Source organism: Lipophrys pholis, assembly GCF_963383615.2.
Source record: "Lipophrys pholis genome assembly, chromosome: 19".
Taxonomy (NCBI): Eukaryota; Metazoa; Chordata; class Actinopteri; order Blenniiformes; family Blenniidae; genus Lipophrys; species Lipophrys pholis.
Genome location: NC_137647.1, coordinates 11,535,196 through 11,553,891, shown reverse-complemented (window position 1 = coordinate 11,553,891; position 18,696 = coordinate 11,535,196). Strand labels below are relative to the sequence as shown.

General features: G+C 41.4%; 1 protein-coding gene across 1 annotated transcript in view; it reads left to right on the top strand.

The window, feature by feature from the left end:
* Nucleotides 1-18,696, top strand: part of LOC308124968 (protein kinase C beta type) — a 73,671-nt gene that overhangs the window by 42,945 nt on the left and 12,030 nt on the right. The window contains exons 6-12 of the mRNA XM_080488396.1: nt 238-394; nt 1,042-1,176; nt 3,060-3,156; nt 6,321-6,464; nt 15,016-15,189; nt 16,905-16,996; nt 18,052-18,114. Of these exons, the coding sequence (XP_080344522.1) occupies nt 238-394; nt 1,042-1,176; nt 3,060-3,156; nt 6,321-6,464; nt 15,016-15,189; nt 16,905-16,996; nt 18,052-18,114 (862 nt within the window). The remainder of the gene's footprint in view (nt 1-237; nt 395-1,041; nt 1,177-3,059; nt 3,157-6,320; nt 6,465-15,015; nt 15,190-16,904; nt 16,997-18,051; nt 18,115-18,696) is intronic.

Here is an 18,696-nt window from a genome sequence, read left to right as displayed (position 1 = left end):
CCAGCATCCTCAGATATCCTTGAAGTAGCAAGCAGAGTATGAAAATATCATAAATATGTGAATCTTACGGCGTTGTTTTGTTGTTTTTCTTATATAACTGGATTCCTGCCTTTGTTTATATTCTACAATGTTATGTGTTAAAATACCACGTAGAAATATCCAATTGTTTAATCTCCTATTTGTTTCCTTCTCTTTCCCGACCGTCTTTCTCTCTGTTTTGTCTGTTCGTCTTTTCAGTCAAAGAGGGAAAGAATCTAGTTCCAATGGACCCCAACGGGCTCTCAGACCCCTATGTGAAGCTTAAACTGATTCCAGATCCCCGCAGCGAGAGTAAACAGAAGACCAAGACCATAAAGTGCAGCCTCAACCCCACCTGGAATGAGACCTTTAAATTGTAAGGCTTTATCACAGCAAGTTAGGTGGTTTCTTATCTAATTTATCTGTCTGTCTTTCTCTCCCTTACTTCTCCTCACTTTCCTTTTACCTCTTTTTTCTTTATATATATATATATATATATATATCTTTCAGTCTGTAATGTTTTGGGACCATCACATCATGGTCACTGTTCAACAATGCATAACCTCTGGAGCGTAGATAAAAGCTTCAGTCTCCTGCCTTTATTTGTGTGAAATTTACTGTTTGTGGTAATTTACTTCATTTAGCTCTAATAACAATCTCAATTAGTTGCATAACGGTTTAGAAATTGTTATGTATCGTGGTGCAGTGTGAAAGGCACCTTATGTATTTATCCCACAAATCAAAATAAGAGATATGGATGGGTGTTAATGAGCTACTTCATGCTCATTGTCTCAGTAAATGATTGTACGACACACAGTGGATGAAAAACTTTGCAGATAATTTCTTCATTATTTGCATTTATGACCTTGATTGTCAGAGGAACGATTCTAAGCACCCATAAATTGTTCTGAGCACCAATTTTTCAATGACTTAGATAATAGCCAGTGACAGTATTAGTAATCCACATGCATGTGTCATTTTAAACCATTAACCAACTGTTGATTGTCCTTTCCCCTCTCCCAGCCACCTGAAGGAGTATGATAAGGACCGCCGTCTGTCGGTGGAGGTGTGGGACTGGGACCTGACCAGCCGTAATGACTTCATGGGATCACTGTCCTTTGGCATCTCAGAGCTCCAGAAACAAGGAGTGGATGGATGGTGAGATGAAAGGAGAAACGGAGCGATGAATAGTGGAGGAGGGTGGAGCGATACCAAGGCGTAGAAACAGCACCAGTAGAGGAGGAGGGAGAGTGAAGGTGACCTTGTTCATTATTGCACTGTAGGAGAAAATACTTTAGTTGGAGTTCTTCTTCTTTTATTCTGGTTATACTCAGTGCCAGAGCAACCCTACCCCATCTCTTTATCTCTGTGTCTTTATCTCTCCGCCACGCTCCCTCCCTCTGTAGCCCGGTCTCTATACCTCTCAGTCTTCCTCTCTTTTTGCTGACGCTGCCCTGTCAGGGTTTTTAATGAGATGCCAGCATTTGAGGTGGAATGGTGCAGGTAGAAAGATGCTATTAAAAACGCAATATCCAGAAAGAATTTGTGCAGGTGTACGTTTCATTCCCTTCGTCTGTCAGCACCAAAAAGGCGAAGTCACGCAGAGCAAGAGTGACACGAATGTGATATCCGATTCATCCATACATCTTCACCACAGCTTTATCCAGCTCAGGGTAGCAGGGTGCTGGAGCCAATCCTCCAGGATACACCCTGGACGGATCACCAGTCCAGGGGGGTCCACCAGACTCACACTCACATTCATACCCACTGGAAATTTATAGCCGCCAATTAACCTCAAATCTATTTTTTTTGGACTGTGGGAGGAAACTCGGAGATGACCCACACTGGCACAGGGAGAACAGCAATTTACTCATTGAGATACCCCAATGATACACTATTATCAACGTTGCTAGGAAATGTGCACACAGACTGGTGCATCATTTAGACTTATTTCCTTTAACATTCATCAAGTGTTTATAAATCATTATTCTTGTATAGACACACACTTTTAACCATAAGGTGTAGTTGAAGGATATTTTTAAACATCTGGACTTTAAAGTCAATATAAATATACCCCATTACATCCAAAACCATCAAACCTCTTTAAAAGTGGCTCAAAACTGACCCAGATCACACATATTTCATCAATTCTAGTTATAAATCTCTAAATGGGCTTTTGTCTGGTTGAGAGATTGCCTATCCAGCATTCAGTTTTATTCTCCTATAGTAGAAAGTGTTATTTACAAAAGAAGTACGTACAATTGGACATTTTTGGATGTATGACTAACAATATAGTTGCTTACTATTCCTTATAGGTTTCTTTAAATATTTATTACAGTGCCAATGTTCAAGCACCGTACAGATAAATAATTTTAGTTTTTATTAATTATTTCAGATGCTTTTTCCAATCTGTGAGACTCTATTTAAAATAGTATTCTGAGTAGAAACACTCAAATAACCCGAACTAAAATTATATGCTACCACATGTGTCATGCCATCGTTGAACAATTGTGTTCTGACGTTAAGTGAGATGATCCTCTTGTGTGACTGTTTCAGTGCAGGTTAGACTTTTTTGCTGTTTAGTTTTTACTTTTATTTAGCTTATTTCTTGTCATGCTATTCAACTTTTAATGTAAGTGTAATAGCATTGGTACATTTTCTTTCAAAATCAATGAAAGGTGCTGTTTAAGTTTGTTATGTTTACCCATTGTGGGATCCACAAGTCATAATGAGACAGTAATTATGGGTGTAACAGGAACATGGAGTTGAAAATATGCAATGTTAATTTTAGTTTTCAAAAAACGGAATCGTGTTGTCATTTTCTAAGACACAAGAATAGTTAATGTTTACTGATGAGATGAAAACAGAGATGACCATTGTTGCCGTCTGGTTTTGGGTGCATCCCCATAAAGGAGGCAGCTTTACTAAATAACTAATTATTCTTCAGGACAGGTGCTTTCTTCTTTGCAGCTTCACTTAAACACCTTAATTGTATAGACTAATTGGGAATTGATTTGACTGGAAATCTTCTCTCACTCCAGGTTTAAGCTGCTCTCCCAGGAAGAAGGCGAGTACTTCAACGTTCCTGTTTCTTTGGAGGGGGAAGAGGGCAACGAGGAGCTACGGCAGAAATTCGAGGTTCGTGTGTGTGTGTGTGTGTGTGTGTGTGTGTGTGTGTGTGTGTGTGTGTGTGTGTGTGTGTGTGTGTGTGTGTGTGTGTGTGTGTGTGTGTGTGTGTGTGTGTGTGTGTGTGTGTGTGTGTGTGTGTGTGTGTGTGTGTGTGTGTGTGTGTGTGTGTGTGTGTGTGTGTGTGGTAGTTTGTAAATGTGTGTGTGCTCTTTGCATCTGTGTGTGTCTGAGTGAGGGCCACTCTGGGAGAGCTGTTAGCAGTTGGCAGGCACACTTATAGTACCATCCGGTCTGGCACACTGCGGTGTGTGTGTGTGTGAGTGTGTGTTCTGTGTGTGTGTGTTCACTGACCAGTAGGCCCACTCATTAACACATTTGGCCAAGGTGATGATGACTCCTTTCTCTGTCTGTTTTTTTTTTCTTTCCTTTTTTGCTTCTTCTCCTTTCTTCTTCTCCTTCTGTCTTGCTTTCTCCAAACCACAAACATGAGAGACTCATTCTGAAATGTGTTAATCGCGGCATGAAGCAGTGATGTTTGAGGGTAATTTGGCTTTTGTTTCCTCAGCTGTCCTTGCTGTAGCCGCAGCTGTTGTCTCAGAGATAGGCGTCCGTTTTAAGTTCGGAAAAATTTCGAGATAAATGTTCTCGAATGATGGATGTTAAATGAAAAGAAGGGGGAAAAAAGTCAATATTTCTGAAGATTCGGCTCCTTACAATGATGTGTTTTTCGCCTTGATTTAAAGAAATAGTTTTGACTTTCTTGCTGAAACATGTCGATCTCATATCTGTGAAGGATGAAACCGTTTCCCATGCTGCAGGTCCTTGTACCAATGTAGGGAAATAAAACAGACTCCTTACTCATGTGTTTAGGAGTTTATAGTTTGGGTTCCATCATCCTTGTTTTTTTTTCTTTGTTGTCTTTTCCTTTTATTTGTTTAGTTATCCGCTCCGTCCTCTGTCACCTTCAATTTCCCCCCCTGTGTGTTTCTCTCTCTCTCTCTCTCTATCTGTTTTTTTTTCCCCCTCATCTCCTCAAGGTCACGGTCCTCAGACGATCACTGAGACACATTCTCAAGGGGGCAGCTATCACACCACACCACACACACCACACACACACATACACGCAGTATTTGACTCAAAGATGTCAAAGAGAAACAAAGTCACAGACAGACAAAGATTTCACTCCTGTAACACGAGCTGCTTGCCTCCATTTCACCTCGTCAACAATCACACACATACACACTGATAAATAATGCATGTTGAACGTATGCACGCTCACCAGCACATGCTCCCAAAACTGTGTTATTCGGAGGAATACAGGGAACAGGAGGCTGTTTTGATGTTGAAGCCAAGTTTTTATGCGTAAGCCCGGGCTTCTTCTCTAACTCAAAGCGTCGCCTTCGCTGGCCTGTTGCAGAGACGTTTCATCCTTCATTTTCAGGACTTCATCAATGATATCAATGGACTAGCAGTGTCTGTCCGACGTCTCTCATCAGCCTCGCTGCACCTTGCATTGATCTGAATGGATTTTGCTGAAGAAGGAACAAAGCAGCATGCGCTCCACATTTTAACCAGATACAGCCTGCAAAGTCATCGCCTCAGCAAAGTTGCTGTTGTTGTTTTTTCACAATCATGCGTTTCCATTCAAGCCTTTTTTTTTTAATTGCGATGCGCATCAAAATGTTTGGACATTTGGGCGTGGACAGAACCGGAGCGTGAGAGAGGAGCAGTAATCTCTCAAGGCTGCGAGAGTGTTGCCTTCAGCACGCTCTGCTGCTCACAGATATCTCACGTATCCCTCTGTGTGTTTGTGTGTGAGCGAGACAACAGATGGAGACAGAAACAGCCTTTTATCCATTGATGAGTCGAAGAGTGTATGAGTTGCATCCCGCACACACGGAAAACACACAAATAACAGCAGTACAGGAACTTTGAGAACCAGCAGCAGAGACATGACTGCAACTTCACAGGACAGAAGGAGCGCAGGGAGCTCCAATATGGATAAGTAACGATAAGATCAGATCAGATAGGACCTACTCATCCTGTACCTTCTTTCTTCGTGTGCCGGTATTCTGTTAATGTGTTGGGACCTTTTCTAAGCTGAAGCACGGCTTAACAGAGCAGCAAAATATAATAATAGAAGTTTCTTTTCGACAGGAAAAAAAGGAGAGGAGAGAATGACAAGATCGAGGCGGAGAATAAATTGAGATTGTCAGAAATGAAGTGCAGAGTGGTTAGAGGACACAGACAGCCAAAGTGGTGATAGACATGCATAAACGGATAGTTGGAGACACAGGCCAAATTCATGAAGATGAAGTTTGAAAATGAATTATTTTACAGAATGAGAAATTCTACGAAAACTTTTAGAGTGAGTGGGAGAGTCGAGCTGAAGGACAGTACGAAGGGAAGTGATGGCAGACGTGATTGAACAGAGTGGCAGACTCAAAGAGAGGTCATATCTATTATGGAAAGTGTGACATGGAGTGTAACGTGCCTACATGGAATAAATGGAGAAGAATGAAAAAAGGGTAGAAACCTTCCCTCTTCAACCCACTTCCCCTCCTGAAAATATTGGATGAGGCTTAAAAGCGGCTTTTTTTTTCCTGAAGTCGGTGATTTAATGAAAATGTGGCTTGAATGCTGGTTAATTTAAAACTGCGTCTCTGTGTAAAAGCTGTGTTTTATGAGTCCGGCTTTTCTCATCTCCCACGTTTGTTCAGTGTAGCATAATGACTCGAGTCATAATTCACTTACGAGAATAAGATTGGCCTTGTCTGAAATTCTCAAACAGCTTTTAAGTACAGCACTTTGAAAATCATTATTATTTTCCAGCGTGTGGTAAATTGAGTATACTTGCTATGTTTACTTAAAACATTGTAATTTCATTTAATAAGCCACTATGAAAATAGTGTAAAAATATGAGAGGAGATGCTTTTGTACCATCAAGTTCCTTGTACGTCGTCTCTTCATCCATTTTTATACGGCTTTATTTTTGCGGTGAGGAGTCAGGCTCCAATAGGCCTGCAGGTTAGAAACTCGTGCTTCTTACTGTCAGACAAACACGCTTCATCGTCACAACATTTTAGAAAGCTCAGATGAATTAGAGTTTGCGTTCTCACGTCTTTAATTTTCTTTCCCTCATGATGTGGTCGTGTCCTCTGTCCTCCACGCAGAGGGCGAAGATCGGTCCAGGCAAGAACACAGACGGCAAGTCGGCCAATGCTGCATCTCGGTTCGACTCCAATGGCAATCAAGACCGCATGAAGCTGTCCGACTTCAACTTCCTGATGGTGCTGGGCAAGGGGAGCTTCGGCAAGGTGAGGGCTTTATGTGTTTCAATGTCTCTTTGTTTTTTCTTCATCCCATTTTGTACAGATTCGGGGTTTTAAAGTGTGTATAAACTTGGCACCACACAAGGAATCTAAATGTCACTTCAGCCATTGTGACAATGGAGCGCCAGTGGTTGTGTACTTTTATCTTTACAATCATGTAAATAAAACTGTAATTTCTTCATTTACAATCGGATGCACCACTTTACTGGAACTCACTCTACTCCCTAATAGGGTCCAAGAGTGTTTTTGTGGCACTTCTGTCTGTTAGTTTAAAAGTAAGAATTTTTGTGTCATATTTTATTTTGTATTTCAGACGGGAATTGTTTCATGTTTGAATAATTTTGAAGCTGCTAACTTGAAGATTTCTTTTTCCTCCTCATGCACTTTATTTTTTTGTTGTAGTCATTAGTTTTAGCTTGTTGTATTACATTTGGCAAATTATTTGATTCTTAATGAAATGCACACACATTAAAGACGCATATACTTTCCTGTATCAAATAGTGCACTTCGGGAAACACTTGTGCACAGCTTGTATATGCAACAATAAGAGCTTTTCGTCACAGAGATTAAGTGTCTAAGAGGTAGAACCAAAATATTGCTGGAAGATTGTTACACCAGACAAAAACATGATGGTTTAAACTGAGGCAACACATAAAAAAAAAACAATCGCAAAATCTATAATGCTTGAAGCTTGCTAACAGTGCAGTGCCTTCATAATTCACCAATCTCTTGTTGTCATGACGTCACATCCTAATGTACTGTCATCACAATTCGCAGTCAGTTACGGACTTCGATCTTTTCCTTCTGGGCTGAAACAATCAAAGATCAAGTGCATGGCAAATATTTTAGTGATATCTACTATTGTAAGAGTCTGTTTGGTCCTTTTATTGCGTGTCGGTTTGACTCAGCATTTCAGCTCAAGCAGAGAGGGGAAAATGGACAGAGATGGAAAGAATTAGAGGAGATGAAACACAGGTAGAAGAAGACAGATGCAGCGAAAGAGGTGGAGAGGATGACATGGCAAGTAAGAAATGAAAGGAGAGAAAGACAGAGATGTGAGGCATGGTGACAGTGTTGACATGAATGAATTGAGGGAGAGGCAACAGCATCAGACTGAATGAGAAGTGGGAGAATGAGAAAGGAGGGGGGAACCTGCGAGGGGGGGGGGGGGGGGGGGGACTGACATGAATGAATGAAAATGGAGGCAAGAAACAGAACGAACGGGGAGATATGGTGGAAGAGAAAGACAGGAAGCAGGAGGGGGGGAAATGGGTAAAAGATGAGTGGAGCAGGATGGAGAGAGAGAGGGAGAGAGAGAGAGAGACAGAGCATTGTCTATGTATCAGACCTGTATGCCGGCTGCCTGTTTCCATGGTAACAGGCATTTAAAGCTACTCTGATGCGTCATTGTAGAGAGCCTGAGTTGAGACTGGATCATTACTGGAATACCCAAATCACACATGCATGAACACGTAACCACAGCTTTCTGAAACACGCATGCACACCTGTAAGGACACAGAGAGTGGAGAAGCATGTAGTTTGTCTTGAGGTGCACAGAGACACATACACATGTACGACCATTACATGCACTCCCCACACCCTAATCCCCGTGCAGTCTCACCACACATTTTCACAAAGTGGAGGACACAAGCTCTCCTAAGTAGAAACACACATCCAGAAATGGATCCTCGTGTGACATGAGCATCATTTGAAATCATTTAAAATTTGTGTGGGAATCTGGTACCTTCATTGTTTCTCTGTACACCACAGCGTTGGAGGACATCTGCATCACAATATCGCCGCAGCAGTTCTCTGTGGACATGCTTGGATTGTGATAGTAACACACGCACACGTGTCTCATGGGCATATGCGGGCAAGGGCATGTCTTATTGTGATCTGTATTGTCATTTCCCCATATACGCATACGCATATCACACAGGAGCAGTCAGTTGTGAAGACACAAGCAAGCATGGAAGCTGTTTAATAATCATTTCATGATTCTAATCATATTATGGGAATCATTTTTTTGCAAGGGCACTTTTACATTTAAACCCAGTATGTTGGGCAGTGATGATTTATTCTATGTTACTGCTCTCTACTTTTTTTTTTTTTGAAAATAAATCAATACATTCTGGCATACAAATGACAAACCATATTTGCATATGTGCTGTGTCCATCCATTTTCCATACTGTTTTATCAAACTAAGAGTTGCAGGGTGATGAGCCAGATCGTGAATGACGATAGCTGAATGCAGGATGTATGCAGGACTGAATGTACAACAGTCCATCACAGGGCAAAAAGGGAGAGACAGACTCACATTTACACTTCTGCGCAACTTTAGAGGAACCGACTTTCCTCAATTGTGGGTTTTTTAGCTGTAGGAGGAATTTTTAATACCCATGGAGGACTTGAAAACATACAAAAGTCCTAAAACCTTGGCTTGAAGTGGGAATATTCTCACTATGAGGTAAGAATGCTAACCACTGCCCGTTGAGTCATTTGTTAATATTTAATTAGAGGGGGTCAGAAACCTCAAGCATAGGTGCCCCTGTTGGCAAAATCCCAGCTTTATCATGAGCACACTGATGAATCCCCTCTCTGTATATACAGTGTTTACAATCAGCTGTCATCATCACAAATCCCTGCAAAAATCTCTCAGCGCAAATGAGATGCACAAACATCGATGAAAAGGAGTTTTGGATGTGTGGATTTCAATTGCATTTGGCAATTTTGCCAGGGATTTGCTGCCATAGCAAGTGAACATGTATTGTTAATTCAGTGAGTTTTATAGCAAAGTCATTCGGCAGCCATGATAACCTTCAGTTGCGTGAAAACGATGGCTTTTGACAACCTAAACCAGGGGTGTCAAACTCATTTTAAGCCAAGTGGGCCGGACCAGTGAATTTGCTGTACAATGACCTTTGAATAGAAATTGTTCAACGCTCACAAGACCTGAAGAAGTTGCACATCTTAAACATTTTAATATTATACTGATGCCTGGTGAAAAATACACTGAATTGTCCAATCCAATCTATTGGTATGGATTGATGTTACTGTTACTTTGTCAACAAGGTAACTAGTTTACACTGATACATCATTGATCATCATTGATCGGCTCACAGCTCAGTGTTGTGTAATGTCCACTTCTACTAAACACTGCAGTCCTCAGTCAAGTGAGTTACTTCTCTGGAGTCAATGTCTTCTTTTTACACCTTGTAATCTCATCCTGAACGGACAGTTTTGGTCCACAGTCCTTGTCTTTCACACCTCTGGCTTAAACTATCTCTTGTAAATTCATGATTATAGTGCCTTTTAAAAAATAAATAAATAGTTTGCACATGTTTGGTGTGTAGTGAGGACTAATAATACTTTGCAAATTTCTTTCTTGATATGAGACTTCCCATTTGAATTAAATGTAGATTTGTTTCGTGCTGATGTTGCAGGATGACACTGCATTTGTCCTACTTGGCAGTTTAGATGAGCCAACAATGTCTTATTGTTTGCTTTGTCTGGCTCTAAAAAAAAAACAAACAAGAGAATTGAGAATGCCCTCGTGCTTTGTCAGCAATGCACATATAATATGTGGCTTGAGTGTTTTTGCACAGAAGATTTGTGAAAGAATGGATCGCTTTCAGGAGCTCAGTGAATTCCTTCGTAGCACAGGGATAGCTCGCCGGCTGTGCGATACGCCGTAAGATTTCCACGTTACTGTTAGTAGTACTATAACAGAGTGGAAGCGATTGGGAACAATAGAAACCCGGGTACGGAAAATCCCAGAGCGGGGCCAGCGGACGCTGAGGCGCACAGTGCGCAGAGGTGGTCTTACTGTCTGTGTGCGATTGTGCGACATTTGCAACAAACATTCACCTGTGGGATCACCAGCAGACTTCAGTATGTGGGCTGCTCATCCCACAAATGCGTGGTGCCTTTTAAAAGGGAACTAAATAGATTGATTGCGAAGAAGCATTGTTACAACAAAGAATTGATCCATCTAAAACAAATGTCCACCACTAGAGTGAAAGAAAAATATTATCCAAGAAAACATTTTTCCACAGTGGAAACAATCAACACGTACTCCATGTATAATACATGACAATTTAGAATAATACACATCGCTCACTGCGACATACAACACAGTGCAATTTCATGCAGTGCAACAGAGTGTGGGTATATTAAATTTGCCTGGATAAATTCACTCTGCAAGGTCAGCAGAGAAAACGCAGAAGCGTCATTTACGACACATGACAGCTAATATCCTCCGGACTGCTTTCTGGCAAATGACCCTGAACAAGTTTCCTGGATAAAACAGCGACACACGCCACAGTTCATTCTGTAATACAGCGATACACTTTATGAATGGCAGAGTGACACCGCTCTCCTTGAGTGAAGCACTTTATCTCCATGTGATCATTAAATCCATCAGGTAAATATTATGACACCGAGAAGGTGAAAGGAACATCAGTGTTCAGATTTCTAGGTTTGTCTCCCCAGAGACCATCCATCTATGATCTGTAGAGCCATTAGACTATTGAGGAGACATTTTTGTGTCCTCCTTCTCTTCGGCTCATCTTGTCTTTGTCCTTGTGGTTGTGTGAAATGAACTTGGGGCCAGATGGCGTCTTCCTTTCTGTTTCAACTTCACTGGGTTTGTATTTACATGGAGTCACACTGCTGCCATATGCACCGAGTCCACGCATGCAGTCAAAGAGAAACATTCAACTTTCAGATTTTAATGCAGATTCTTAAACTGCCCCCTCCCCCCACACATACACACACACACACAGACTCACACACTGCAGAAACACACATTACCACCCACAGACACACGCACACGGCTGCACACACACATACAACTGTGTCTCTTTGTCCATCTGTGCTGCACTCCCTGTAGAATACCGAACTTGATAACCCCGCCACATTATCATACCTGAATATTTATAAGACATAAACAGCAAAGTTGGGAAGTTTCTGATCTCTAAGGAGAGAAAGACTGACATAAGGTCACCCTTTTTTTTTTTTTTAAGGATTTTAAAAGAATAATGCATGTGATATGTTTCTCTTTCCATCATTGAGATGACACTTATCTACAGTAACTTACACAGAGTTATTTGTTATTTTCTTGTGGGTGTTCTGCGGCGTGATTCTGTTTGCACACAAGCAGCTGATGGGGAGGGGGAAAATATGTCTGCAGTTCATCTAAAATCTAAAGTATCATGCAGCTCTGGGGTAATTATTATATTAAACACATCAATGAAATAATCTAACAAAGCTGTACAGGAGCTGTTGAGCAGCATAACATTTTAAATGCACGAGGCCCATTCTGTGCATTCTGCAAAGATGTGGAATAAAAGGTTTTAATATAAAGTGCACAGTAGAATGGAAGATGCCTTGTTCTTGCCCCAAAACTCAATTAGCCTTGTGGGAACTACAAACACAGCATACTTGTAGTTTAATAGAAAGCACAGCGGTTTTCCTTCATCTTGCCTGGTTTTAAGATATCTTTTTTTTTTTTTTTTTTTTTAAAGTAGTGTAGTTACACATGTCAAAGAGAAAACCTAATCTCAACTTGTAATTCACAAAAGTAACTTCTGTAGTTTCTTACTCTGTTTAAGTAATTCTGGGAGGGAAAAAGTTTTACGCTGCTCTGTTACTGTCACAATAACCGTTAATCCTCCCTGGTCATTTTCCTGCTGCTACACAGGGTTGCTTTCTCTTCTAAATTCCAGATTTTAGCAGATTTTAGCACTGGTCACGAGTCTCCTTCAACTTTTCCAAGATGACCGGCGAGCTGAGACCTGGCCCACATTCGGCCAGCTATTTGTCGCAACAACAGGGTTTCGTCAGAAAAAAAAAAAAAAAAAAGAAAGAAAATATAATAGAAAAACTCAAAACCAAATAAATCCGAGAGAGAAGAGCACAGGATACAGTGAGTAGCAGAGCTGAACGAGAAAGACGAAGCGGCAGCATTTACTCTTTGTGTGAGTAGATTTTAGCAGCATAAGCCCGACCTTGGATACAAGGCATTAATACTGCAGAGGACGTACACGTCCATACACGTGCAGCAGCGCAGAGCGAGTCGTCTCACAGTGGCTTGTTTGGATCCGTCTGATCTGCCTCGGTTGGTTGTATCTCACGCGTGTGACCACACACTGAATTAAAACTGACCCACTGTGTTTGTCTGATTTCAATGTCCCGACCTGCATGTTATCAGTCGCAATACCCGAAACTGTATGATTACAGTGCAATATAGGGTCTTATTTTTGAGTACATACAGGTCCCCCCCCCCCCCCGCAACCAGAAATGCCAACTTCACATTTTGCCTTTCTCATCCCGAGTCAATCTTTCTCCTCCTTTTTAATCCCGCTCCCTTTGCCCGTCCACCTTCCTTTATCGTTATCCAAGCCCAAACTGTGCACCCTGAAGATCCTTAAAACAGAGGTTTGAATAATCTCCACCTCCCTTCTCTTTTTCTTTGTTCTTGGTTCCCTTATGTGTCCTCTGTGAAGTTCATAAAGGACAAAGGAAAGCCAAACAGCTATAAAAATCCGCGAGCACTAAATGATCTTGGTGACATTGTCAGAAAGTTAGAGACAAATCCACCTTCAGCTCAGGTCTTCCAGCCATAAGCACTTTTCCATTATCTCACATAATCTTTACATTTAACAGTGGAACATTTTTAATATGTAAACTTTATCATTTAAACGAACGAAAATTGCTTTTCTAGCTATTCACTGTATTTTTTTTAATGGACTAGTGTTTCAGCTCTGAGCTGTCTCACCTGTATTTTTCATGTTTCCAGCTGACTCATTCTGAAAGAATTATGCGTAGGGAGCGAGGATGCATTAAATTTATCATACCATTCTGGCTTCAACGTTTAATATATTGAATAACTCGCATCCTTTTGTATTTTTTCGGGAAACTTTACTAACCCTGCAGACATGGATAGTCATGTTGTCATTGTCGCATAACCATGACTGTCTTTTGTACATTATAATAACCATATAGTTTGACAATACTAATAATGCATGTCGCAATTGATTGTCATTGGCTTAATACTGAGCCATGGTAAAAAAAAAAGCAAAAGCACTGTCAAAAGGCCTGTGCACTTTGTGAATCTGGAAAAGAATACAAGCAGATACACACAGTTTACAAAATGCCACTTAATGTTTTCAGAGAAGTGGATTAAAGGTCGTGTGTCCAACTCAGTCGACCCTTCAGTGTCTGCAGGAAGAATAGAAGTGAAAATTCTGGAATGGCCTCCTCCTGCCCTCTATCTTTGAGCTACTTTTGAGAGCTGTTCGACATGTATTTCTTCCAAAGAAATTTACAGGATCTGGAGACATTCGGCCAAGAAGAAATGCAACGTGAGAAAACGAGAGAGTGATAGGACTTGTTGACGGCTGCCACAAAAACTCCACGGCGGTACTGATGCTAAGGGGGGCTGTGCTCCATAATAACAACAAAGGCAGGCAAACCTATTAAGAGAGATTTTTAAGAGGGACCGGGTAATTTTGTCCTTGGTCTGATCATTTCTGTTTTCCTTTTTGAAATTCTGCCTGTGGAAGTGTTTTTAAGAAAGACTCTGATCCCCCAAAAAGTACTCAATGCTGTGCAAGGATTTTTTTAATGGCACCGATGTTTATAAGTGTGAGAAAGAATAGGTGAATGTATTTGTCCTGTTTTGCCCAAATGATTTGCGATTGTGTTGGTCTCACCATCTCACTGTTTACTCCGAAGCCGTAAAATGTGATGTACAAGTTAAATCTGGTTCCATTTCCTGTTTAGCTCTGCTGGTAAGTACCAGATATTCAGCTAAAACAAATCACACTACTGCACACTGCTTCAGCATACGGACAGATCCTCAACTTGACGAGTCTCCCGCTCAATTCCTGGTCACTGAACTGTGATTGGATGCGCTCCGTTCAATCTCTGAAGGGGTCGCTTCTCTGTTGCAGCCATGGTGAATAACCACCGTGTTACCACACTGACACAAAATCCAGGGAGATGCACGCCCCCCCCCCCCCCCCCTGTGTGTGTGTGTGTGTTTCTGTGCTTGAACTCACTAGACAATTCTCTCACAATCCCAAGAACTTTTCTCACAATGACGTGTAATAAAACGTGTTCCTTGCTTCTTTTTCTTTTCTCGTCTGCTCCTCTAGCCTAGTTTTCTGTCCTCTAGTCACATCTTAAAAAGTGATGAATTGAGGGTTTTAGTTTTTTTTTTTTGCTTTTGTCCTTTTTGTCTTTATTCCTACCTTGACTGTCTAACCCAAAACAGTCAGAGAAGCTTTCCTTGATTGCTTCACTCGCCGTCCTCTACAATTCCTTCCCTGTCTCTCTCGCTCTGCCTGCCTCTCCCATATCGCTTTCTCTCCCCTTTCTCTCCTTTTCCTCCGCCGTGCCCTTCTTTTCTCTGTCAGTTTAAATCAACGACAGGGAGACCTGTGCGTCTTGAAGATTTTGAATATTGATGAATTTGTCTTTTGTGCATTTCACATCTGTCCTCGCTGTGTTTTCTCTTTGTGCCACTCAAAGGTGATGCTGGCGGAGCGTAAAGGGACGGAGGACCTGTACGCAATAAAGATCCTGAAGAAGGACGTTGTGATCCAAGATGATGACGTGGAGTGCACCATGGTGGAGAAGAGAGTCTTAGCGTTGGCCGGAAAACCTCCATTCCTGACGCAGCTGCACTCGACCTTTCAGACTATGGTGCGTGCATCAAAATTTCAAGAAAAGATTTTACTGTTGTTTAAGTTAAAAAAATAAATAATAAATAAAAATGTTCTTGCATCATAGAAGCTAATTGTGATTTATTTGCTGTAATACAGCAAAATGTATGAATACTTTAGTGTTGGAAGAGATCTGCTTCACAAGAAAACCAACACGGTGATTCCATTTCCAGCTGTTCCCACACACAGACGCTTCCTTTTCTCTGAGGATGAACTCTTTAAGTTGACACAGGGTATCAGGGTTCAGCTCTTATTCGGTCCATTGCTTCTATGCAGCCATATTCCATGGAACCCTCTTGGTGCACTCATATTTTTTTGACCTATTCATCTTCCTCATTAGCCCGATACTTCGCAGTTTTTTTGTAAGCTTGTGTAACATTATGACACAATCAAAGCAAATACAGCTGAGCTATTTTTAAGACATTATACTCTTTAAGTTCATGATATCAATCACATTTTAGTTCAGTGGTCACATACAGTCCAATTCCATCCTGAGTGTGGCAGGCCAGTAAAATAGTGCCATAATAACCTAGAGATTTAAACTTTTCTTTGTTGTGGCACAGAGTGTACGTGAGGATTTAATGAAACCTTCTGCTGTAAAATGTCTGAATGAATGTCTTTATTGTTGTAAATCAGATTGTTGGTAATATCCCGTAAAGAATGGCAAAATATTGTATGTGCTTGTTTGATCACGAAAGCAGCCACACTCTGAACTGTATAAACAAAGAAACAACATCTTTTAAAAGCTGAACCGACACCACTGGTCGGCTTCGACACTGTCACGATATGTTATCACAAGTGAGCCACCGTGCGACATCCTGCTGAAGGGCACAGCTGCACTGCTGGTGAGCTCTGTGGTCTTAACAGGAGCCACCTTGCCTGCTGCCACCAGCTCACAGCTGGAATACACAGGCTGAATTCAAATTTGATTCATGCTCATCTCCTGACGTATAATCCATACTACACTGAAGATGAGTCAACACAGGAGTAAATATAGCTCTCTGCTTTCACACTTAACTCCGAGTGCATTTCATTTACATCCCCGCGCCTCATCGCTGCATGTTTTTTTTGTCCATCGTTGAATCAATTTGGGGTTCGACTAGACAAATAAAGCTAACCCAGTCTACACACATGCAAAACCGACAAATGTTATGTATACACCAACAGGATACATGATGGATATAGTGTGGAGAACACACACTCATGCAGTTGAGTTTGAATCACACATACACTGCAACTGCTCATATGACTTATCAGGCAGTGCAGGCCCTGACACACAATGTTTTAGCACTCTCTCTTGCACGCACACACACTCACACTCACACACACAGCCATACAATAAATCCCTTCACTTTTTCTCACATATTACACCTTATTGGCAATTTCTGTGGATAACAGAGGACAATAGGTCCTTAAATTGATGCCACTGTGCTCACCCAGCTGACAAACTACATTTTCTCTCTTTTCTGTATCCTTCCCTGTACATTTTTACTCCTTCAGTCATCTTTTTTCTGTTTCTCTCCTTTGACCTTCTTGTATTTGTCCCATCTCCACCCCCTGAAAATCCTCTCCCTCCACAGCATTTGACACTCTTTTTATTTTTTTCTCTCTCCCCCATCTAATTCCTCTGTGATCTATCATCTTTTATGAAAACTGACCTTTCTTTCTCCGTCTGCCTCTCCTCTGTCTCCGTAGGACCGTTTGTATTTTGTCATGGAGTACATAAACGGGGGAGATCTCATGTATCAGATCCAGCAGGTCGGCAAGTTCAAAGAGCCCCATGCTGTGTAAGTAAACACCACACATGCTCTCCACTATCTTATGCACTCATCTCCCCAAAATCCCAACCCCATTCAAATGGATGTTTCACAGGTAAACTGTAGTGCTTTTTAAAAAAAATAGAAATAAAAATTGTGAATAAGCCATCAGCGCTTTGACAGGCTCGGGTGATGGATGAGCAATCTGAGCAGAGCCTCGGGGTGAAATATGTTGTTTGCCCCGATGCACGCCGCAGCCCTCAAGAACTTCAAAGGAACGCAAGTAATCCAGCAGCTCCTGAGAGTTTTCAGTGTGTGGTACAATACCTCTAAAACTGCAGAATATAATTAAGGTGGCTGGCAAGATCACTGGTGTCAAGCCGAACCAGCGGGCTGACATATTTGACAAGCGGGTTGTCTGGGAAGCGAGAGCCTTGGAGAAGTTAGCCCTTCATCTACTTCATAGGGAATTAGAGTTTCTTCCCTCTGGCACAAGGTTTAGACTGCTGAAGGGCAAGTCGAAGTGGATGAGGAACTCTTTTATCTAAGGCCATCTGCTTATTCTCCTTGGTTTAATTTATTTATCAGACAATAGTCGGGGTATTCTGCGCCATGGATGAGGATCTTGCCTTGAACTTTGGCTCAGAGTCATGTCTCTTTGTATTTTCCCTCCATTCAAGCTCATCATCTAACGGGCACGACGAGTTAGTCACCGCACTGTGGCTGGACATAATTCTGCCTCACAGAAACAACAGTGAATGAGCTCCGAACAAGCCTACCTTGTTTTTCATGTATCCCCCACACCTCCACAAAGCCTTGTGACATATTTAGCAAACATTTTATAAACACACACTGACTGTGCACACTTAATACAAACATAGTTGACTGATTGGTCAGTCTGACCAGACTTGTGTTGATCTTATCAGCTGCTCTCTGGCCTTGAAAAGACAGCACTGACCTTTACTTTGACACACTCGCACATACGCAAACACATCATTCCCGTTTCCCTGCAGTCTTTTCTCTTTGCCCCCTTCTAATTGCTGTTATTGTTTCTTCTATTTTTGTGTATGTGTGTGTGTGTGTAGATTCTACGCAGCAGAGATAGCCATTGGTCTGTTTTTCCTGCATCTAAAGGGCATCATCTACAGGTGACATTCATGCTTGACACGCCGAATTCATAACAACAAACTAAGTGCAGTTAACAGCAGACTAATAAGAGCTTCATGCATCTAAATGTGGCCTCCTTCACATTTCACAGGGACAGTGCAGTATTATCTGTTGGGATATCCATTGATCCATGAACATACATGCAAACCAAAATCTGATATTTATTATTAATTATTAGTTACAACACAACCCCAAAAAAAACATGTTTTGATAGTCCATTAAGAATTGCTAGAGTGACAAATGATAAAAAGTATCAGGTCAACGCACTTTGATATGATCTACTACATTCACCCACACACACCTGCCATGCAAGGTGCTCAGCAGTCGGTGTGTTGCAACAGCGAAAAGCAACCAACAACACAATGCAGGCTCAGGGACAAAACGGAGAAGACAGTGAGGAAAGATTGCAGACAATAGAGATAACCTCCTGAGAGATTGACCAGAGCATATCAAATCACAGTCCAGACAATAATGGAAATGGAGGAAGGAGATGAAATGATCACATCAATTCATCAAGTAAAGAAAAGAGCAATCAAATACACCCTATCCCAGCAGTCTAAACC